At 42.3% G+C, this 8,682-nt stretch overlaps 1 protein-coding gene across 19 annotated transcripts in view; it reads right to left on the reverse strand.

Moving 5' to 3' along the window:
• The window catches only part of RAPGEF4 (Rap guanine nucleotide exchange factor 4), a 342,806-nt gene that overhangs the window by 49,666 nt on the left and 284,458 nt on the right, over nt 1-8,682 (reverse strand). For all 19 annotated transcript variants that reach the window (XM_085876078.1, XM_085876076.1, XM_085876077.1 and 16 more), the window contains 2 exons: nt 5,263-5,441; nt 2,956-3,046 (listed from right to left, as the gene is read on the reverse strand). In XM_085876078.1, the coding sequence (XP_085732204.1) occupies nt 2,956-3,046; nt 5,263-5,441 (270 nt within the window). The remainder of the gene's footprint in view (nt 1-2,955; nt 3,047-5,262; nt 5,442-8,682) is intronic.

Raw genomic sequence — 8,682 nt, forward strand, 5'->3', positions numbered from 1 at the left:
TTGAGTAACCATTGTAGACAAACCACTCCAACAATCAGTGCTGTATCACACAGCAGAGTCAGACACGTACTGTATAATTAGCCCACGCGCACGAAGCGAAAAGCAGGGTTAAGTAATTGGTCACATACGTACATATTTCACGTACCTGTCTGCATTTTGTTCAGAGCGTACATCAAAAACCATTCACCGGAGGAAATTAAAACTTTACCACATGTAACATGACTGTGTGATATCGTGCATACTGAGCGTACATCAAAAATTTTCAAAGTAGATGAAGTTGTAGATAGATGCAATTACAAATTTGCAACCAGAAGAGTTGGATCGCACCGGGTGCCGCCGAGATTCAGAATGGGTCCTGGGGCAATACTAAGTGTCGTGTCCCCTTCAGCCGGGCCCCTTCAAAATGTTTTTCTAAACAACCTATATGGAGGTTTCCGTATTTTTGTCGTCAGAAACGCATGCTGTGTGTAAGGGAAATTGGGGTGTCATTCACTTATTCTGACATGCAGATTTGTTTAACACACTTCATTCGGATGGGGTGTGGCCAACACTCCTGTGTTCATGTATGTCACTGCCTTATCGTGAAAGTGATTATGTAAATCGTTCCCACAGGAGTATATTTTACAAGGGAGGGTGTTACTGTCCATGGAAATGGCATGTCAGAAAACCATCCTGAGTGGCTTGGAGGGAAACACAAAATAAAGTTGCCCCCGGTGTTTTATCATCACAAGCAATCATTATATGAAAGCAAAATTGAAAGAATAATTACGGGCCCCAATTAGGTCCAGGCTCCGGAGTGGTTACCTGCCTGCACGGCACCCCCTCTCGGCACCTCTGCATCGCAACAACTCCTTCAAGACTGCACGGGGTAAGTATTCCATGAATACCATGTAGTGTCTTGATGCATTGGGAAGGGCCATGATGGGAAGGTGAGAGGACTTTATGCCAACATTGTACTGAAGTCTTCTGGTTTGTGATTTCCATATGTGGAGGATGATTTTTTTTCTCTGCTCTAAATGAACAGCTTCTAAAGCTAAGTATAACATTCCAGATTTGGTTGTGCTGTTGGTTGTTGCCTGCACCTTTCTTCATGTTGTGTGCGAATTGCCACGTCATCTTGCATAAAGACGGGTTTAGTAAAAGGACAGTGAACGTCCAATTTGCGAAGGAGTTTTCCCTCTCTCAGACCGTTTAATAATGTCTAATTTCATTTCCAACTTAAGGGTCTTACGTTTCTTCGCTGTACGAGAATCACATGCTCGTAGTATTTGTGTCTTATGCTTTTCTGACACTCCAAGGGTCATAAAAACGTGAGCAGAGGTTATGTATGGCAGGGTTCATTTCTTGGGAGAAGTTAAAAAAAAATTCGCCCCCATGAAAAAGTGTTAAAACGAAAATGACGACACGTCCACCAAAAACTGGTGGACGTTCTTAAAAAGCGTTAAAGTGAAAAAGCATTGGTCGAATGGGCGTATAACCAGAGTTTGTGCCAAAGCCACCCAATGCTCACGTGTTTATACATTTATCGTTTTTAAAAGACTCGTCTAATAATGAATATTTTTCGCCGCGTCTCGCTGGCTCTAAGAGAGCTCATTTGAGAGCTAAGAGAGTTTTTCTTCTTCTTCCTCTTCTTCTTCTTCTTCTTCTTCCTCTTCTTCTTCTTCTTCTTCTTCTGGTGAAGACAAAACCTTTAGGACTCGGCTCTTTTATATACAGGATCCGGACTCCTTAAATACTAAACACCTGTACACATCCTCGCATTGAGGGTGCTTTTTGAGAGCTTCTATCATGAACTTTTAAATATATTCAGACATTTGCTTTAAAGTTTTGAAAAGTTCACGTTACTATTTAAAGATTATTCCATTTAATGTGTTGTAATTTCGTAAATAGACGATTTTCTCGTCATGAACAGGAGCCTCCATGACGGGTCTCGCTATTGGTTCCATCATGGCACATGACGAAATACCGGAAGTTGTTGTTGTTATTGCCTTGAGGACGTGACTCTTGGACACATTTGTCCTTGTTTATAAAGCATTGCAGTGAAGTCTGATCCAAATAATTTTAAAGCAATATATGTATTTGTATATTGTAATCAGTAACAAGAGCGCAAGTGAGCACAATATACGCCCGAACAAGAAGGTATATACAGAATTGTACAACTACATGGAAAACTGCATCCTGGTTGCCATGGCAACCACTTTAGACGACGAACATATGTCACGACACACCGTCTCCACAGTCTGTACCTATGCACCAAATATGAAACGTGAAAGTTGAAAACTTTGGGAGTTAGAGTGCGGGCAGGAACGGATGGAAAACAGCATCCTGGTTGCCATGGCAACCACTTTAGATGACGAACGTATATCGCGACACACCATGTCCACAGTCTGTACCTATGTACCAAATATGAAACGTGAAAGTTGAAAACTTTGGGAGTTAGAGTGCAGACAGGAACGGACAGACAGACAGACAAACAGACAAACAGACGGACGGACGACCATAATACACCCCGATATATATATATATATATATATATATATATATATATATATATATATATATATATATATATATATATATATATATATATATATATATCGGGCGTATAAAAAAGTGGGAGATAAAAACATTAGAAAGGAAAAAAATAACTTGCACCAAAAACTTTAACATTTTCACGCTCACGCTGATGCTGATGCTGACGCTAACGCTGACACTCATGCCGGGGTATCGCTATAGCTCTCTGTTCTTCGAACAGGCAAGCTAAAAATGACTCCCTGTATACCAATTACTCATCATGCTCATGTGATGTGATGTGAATGAATAAAATTAATGTTATTTTAAGCTTGGCATTGTAGTGGAACAAAGGATGAACACATTGACAACTGAGTACTATATTGCTGAACTGTGTGTGCTCCAATGCAAAAGACGAGTGTTGAATGTGTTGTACAAGCTTACCTCCCACGTCAGTGTCAGGTGACTCACAGCGACATTGCTTAACCCCATGATGATGGCAAAAAAAGAGTTCAAGTTGTGGTACTCCTTACAACTGAAAAGAAAGAGCATAGCACTTAGTTGATTTTTATAATTATCACATTTAAAAAAATGAAATAAAAATCATGAGGAGAACACAAAGGCTCAAATTCACAACAACAATATCCAGTAGTTCAATTGTCCACATGCTGTAAACTGAATTGTTGATTCAGTGTATGATTCCTGAAAAAATACAAGATGCCACAACCACAAGGCATCATGGACCTCAAGTTGAATCATGGAGTATGTTGTTCTTCCAAAACACATTAAGCAAGCTATCTGGCAGCACTCACTTGTGAATCATTAAGGCCCTGTTTATAAAACAACAAGAGCGCAAGTGAGCACAATATATGTCCGAACAAGAAGGTATATGCAGAATTTTGCTACTACATGGAAAACAGCATACTGGTTGCCATGGCAACCACTTTAGATGACAAACATATGTCGCGACACACCGTCTCCACAGTCTGTACCTATGTACCAAATATGAAACGTGAAAGTTGAAAACACCACCACACTGCCACATTATTTAAAAACACCTCACTGCCATGGTATTAAAAGCACCTCACTGCAACATTATTAACAAGAAGGTATATACAGAATTGTGCTACTACATGGAAAACAGCAACCACTTTAGATGACGAACGTATGTCGTGACACACCGTCTCCACAGTCTGTACCTATGTACCAAATATGAAATGTGAAAGTTGAAAATTTTGGGAGTTAGAGTGCGGACAGGAATGGATGGATGGACAGACAGACAGACAGAGACAGACAGAGACAGACAGACAGAGACAGAATCACATAATACGACCCGATATATATATATATATATATATATATATATATATATATATATATATATATATATATATATATATATATATATATATATCAGGCATATAAAAATTGGTGATCTCAGGACACCCAGACATGACCAAAGGAATCCCGAGATCACCTTGAATTTGCTAACTTTGGAACACAAATCAAACTCTTGGCACCACCGATTCGGTCCGTCTTTCAATGTGCTCCAGGGGTGCCTCGAGATCATCAATTCCGTTCAATAAACGCAGATGTTTACTGAGGAGCCTTTTCCCCACAAGTTTACATCGGAACCTCTGGTGAAAGGTCCATCGCGTATTTTTGTACGTCGGCTGCTTCATTTGTCAGATTTTCATTACTTCATCCAGATATCACACAATGTCTTCCAGCCAAAACAAGGAAAAAAAGAGAAATAAAATGTCATAGTCCCCGTTGTTTGAGTAATTTTGCTGTATGGAGTTAAAGGGCTAGCCCATGTTTATTTTCAAAGAAAATGGCAAGCAGTCGACCAGTCGGCCATCTTTTATCAGATCGCAAACGAAAATTAGGTGCAAGTGTATGCCATCGTGTACTGTGCTTGTGCCATGTTGGACCAAATTCGGACAATGCATGTCCAAGAAATGGTTGGGGATATGTTTAAGTAACAAAATGGCTGCCAATCAGCTACATTGGATCTGATTTTGAAAACAAAATGATGTGCATATGTAAGCCATCATTCACTATCAGTGTGCCAAGTTTGAACGAGACCAGTAAATGCATGTCCGAGAAATGGTTGAGGACGTGTTCGATGTGGGTTTTTTTTAACAACTAAAATGGCCGCCAGTCTACCAGTCGGCCATATTTGATTAAATCACAAAATAAAGTGAAGGGCATGTGTATGCCATCATGTACTATGCTTGTGCCCAGATTGAACACAATCGGCCCATGCATGTCTGAGAAATGGTTGGGGACACATTTAAGTAACAAAATGGCCACCATTTGGCCATATTGGATCTGATATTGAAAAAAAAACATGACGTCCATATGCAAGCCCTCATTAGTGATATGTGTGCCAAGTTTGAACAACATCGGTAAATGCATGTCTGAGAAATGGTTGAGGACGTGTTTAACATCAGTTTTTTTTTTTAACTAAAATGGCTGCCAGCCGGCCACCTTTGCTCGCATCGCGAAACAAAATGATGTGCATATGTGTTCCATTATTTGTTGTCTTTGCGCTAAGTCCAAATAAAATTGGTCCTTACATGCCTGAGATATGGTTGCGGATACACGCACGCACAGACACGAAAATTGAGACCAAATCCATCAGCCCACATTTCAGAGCAAGCCCAACGAAGGCTAAAAATAATGCATATGAAAGAAAGTAAAATGAGAAGGCATATCAAGGAGATGGAATCAAGGAAACCAACTTACTGAGCAGCAACTTTGATGAATTTCCGCAGCAGCTGCACACGTTTTCCAAGCTGGCTGCACAAACACATTTCAGTGATAACCCAAAACTGCAGCTCATTGAAACGGCGCAGAAAAAGATCCAGGTTGGCTGTAGTCTGTTTAAAATTGTGTCGTCCAAATGTATGAAAGATCAACTCCATCTGCAAAGTCCATTCAACATGTCCGGATGCAGCATGAAACACTTTCTATAAAATGTATAGCATGTAACATGCATCGCTCTTTGAGAACACTGAATAATGTTCATTGAAGAGAATAATTATATTACACAGAATTAAAGATTACAATGGATCTTATTAATTACCTAACAATAGCAACCCATAGTGAAACTTGACAAAGATATTATTTTTTTTATTTATAACTAAACCAAACATGTTCTTCACAGTCAGTATCAGTCAGTAATTTGTAGGAATGCACCAACTATAACTTTCTTCTCATTCTTGTCAAATCAAATTGCCAGTAAAGGTTGATTAATTTTATTCAGGAATGGCTTCAACCTGCACCTACTGAGTCAGGAAAAGTATTGGTTTGGCAACATGTCCTGCCCAGTCAGTATCAGTGGGAATAAGGACAGACAATCGATTTCCAGTCATACCCCAATTTACGTCTCCCTTTTTTATGTCGTTTCACAAATACACACATCATCACATCATTAATACCACGGCCCAATTTGTGTCTCCTCAATTCACACTTACATCACTTTAACAGCCATCGTTTTTATTCTCGAACGTTTTCAGAACTTACACGACTGATAAAGACACCAGAATACATCGCTAAAATACCAAATCGGGAGATGGCAAAATTGCCAAAAGAATTGCTGTATGTACTTTGCTTTGCAGATAAAGAAATGTACTGTGCTGTAGATTGGTTCAAAGACATTGTAAAAGTGTTACCTTCGAAGTTAAATTATTCAACGTGCCGTTCATGGATGCCTGTGAACGTGTCGTTGATGTTGCTGGATTATTCAGTTTACCTCCAACTACAATGTGTACATCTATAAAAATGTCGACGCTCATTGAAGAAGGAGAAAAGAGGAAAAAGAAGGAGAAAGAATGAGGAAGAAGAGGTACTGCCAACTTCAACCGCGAGGTTAATTTTTATTTAAATACTAGCAGGGGTACCTTGTGTTCCTAGGCAATGCCACGTCTCACCACCCTCCCCTTCCCTGCCTTCCTTTCCAGACTCCCACACCCCTTCCCTCAAGACTCCCACCTCCACCCACCCCACCCCCCTTTCGTCTCCGGACTAACACCCCTTCCCCTCCCTCCTCCCGCAAAGTAATTTTCACAGAGTTTTTAATCACATTTGGGAAAAAATAAGTAATTAAAATAAAAGCCGCTATTTATTCCAAAGAACCTCGAACATGCCATATTTTTGTGGGGCGGGTTCGGTGGCTATAAACGACCACTAGGTGGAGCAGTAGAGCCGTCTCCCACCGAACACCCTGAATTTAGGTCGTGACCCTTGGATAACTCCAAAGGCCACGGGTCCCTCAGCAGACCGTGGACACCAATATTTCGACCACGTGGCTTAAGGGTAATTGTCTCGATCTCCAATATACCTAAATAACCACGCAGTCTAGCTACCAGGGAAACCACACCCTCGACGGGCTCTGTCAAACCGGGTCGCTCTAGCGATCTCGGTCCAGTGTAACCGAGCGGAGTTACCAGAGCCGCGCCAGTCCCAATGACAACTTACAGCACCAACGGCCTTACTATTTCTCAAGCCCGAGCCATGTTAGGCCAATGAAAGAAAACACAAACAACGAACTGGAACATTTAACACGGGGGGGGGGGGTTATTTATGAACAATAATCGGGGAAGGGAGCACATAAAGAGCAGAGTTATCCGAATAAAAGAAATGCAGGCGATGTACAGTGAGCAAAAAGCACTTAACAGTTTCTACTTGCAGGACGGCGCCACACACACACACACACGCATACACACACACACACACACACACACACACACACACACACACACACACACACACACACACACAACCTCGTGGGTCCATTTAGGAAAGGCGAGCTAGGGGACCAGAGCCTGGCCGGGGTACCTTCCCGCCTTGTGCGGTCACACAGACTCCAAACCACCACAGTGGGACTCAAACCCACAACCCAAAGTCGACGACCCACAAACTAGACCAAGCCACCACGACCGCAGACCGCTCGAACCACGACCACCACTGTACAGTTACCACCACCACGGTGAGCCACCGCAAAGGACCACAGACCGCTCGAACCACGACCACCAATGTCTACCGTCCTCTGGTCTTTTTCCTACCACACCTCTTGAGGTCGGAGCGATTTCTTCTTTCCCACTCGCCTCCTGATTGGACGAGGGGTTGTCGGGCGACTCCTGGCCACCCCTCATTGGTCGGGCAGAACACTCCAACTGGCTACGGCGGAGCCAGCCCTGAGGTGACAAGCTTCCCTGATTGGACATGGGGTGGTCCGGTGGGAGGGGCAACGACCACCCTCCCCCCCCGTGCGTGTCTGAGAACCCAGACGGAACAACCAGGGGAGCACCCTATTCTCCATTCACCATTGTAGCAGGGAGGGGCGATCTCGGGTCAGCTGTCGGGCCGGCCGCCGTCGATTGGACGAGCTCACGGTGGGCGGAGGGAACCTCACCCCTGTACGTGGACGATGGATGGCGATGGTGCAAAATGAAGGAAGATTGAAGATGTAAAAAAAAACCTGACTATAAAAGTAACTCGTAGTGCACACATGTAATTAACCCATTAGACAGAAGGACGGGACTCTGACTATAAACATTCTTATCGAAATAACTGAACTGCGGGGGCTGCTGTCTGTCTGTGTGCAAATGGCTTCCAGATTCGTAACAATATGTCATGTCGAAATCTGTCCCCAAAGGCACAAATTTATCGACATGGCCAAAATAAATCATGGTCTAGATGTTTGTCCTCGTCACCATCGAATAAATCTGGGGTGTGTTCAGTTACCAAGTTTCTTGAAGAGCGCTCGCCAAGTGGATTAAGCACTCTCGCAAGCACTCCAGTCAAAACTGTTGATAAGTAACGGATGGCTCGGCAAGCGCTAGCTAGCTGCCAGGTAACTGAACACACCCCTGGACATCTCGACAGCATACAGTACATACAAAACGCCAACAAAAGGACAGTTTTTTAATTAAGGACTTCAAATGTTAATCATGATGATTTTCATTACAATGAAAACGTGCCTTGTTCAGTGTCAATGCATTGTTTTAGTTCTTCAAATGTACATAAACTCAGAGATGATGTGTATGTGTACATAACTTCTTTAAATTGTACACGTACAGAATAAATATCTCTGGGGAATTTCTCCGGCGGACTCCTGACTAATTAATTACGGATGCGTTTCATGACCAAGCCAATTTTAAT

This window comes from Eptatretus burgeri, chromosome 3, assembly GCF_056783735.1.
Source record: "Eptatretus burgeri isolate ZD-2024b chromosome 3, Ebu_testis_v1, whole genome shotgun sequence".
Lineage (NCBI taxonomy): Eukaryota > Metazoa > Chordata > Myxini > Myxiniformes > Myxinidae > Eptatretus > Eptatretus burgeri.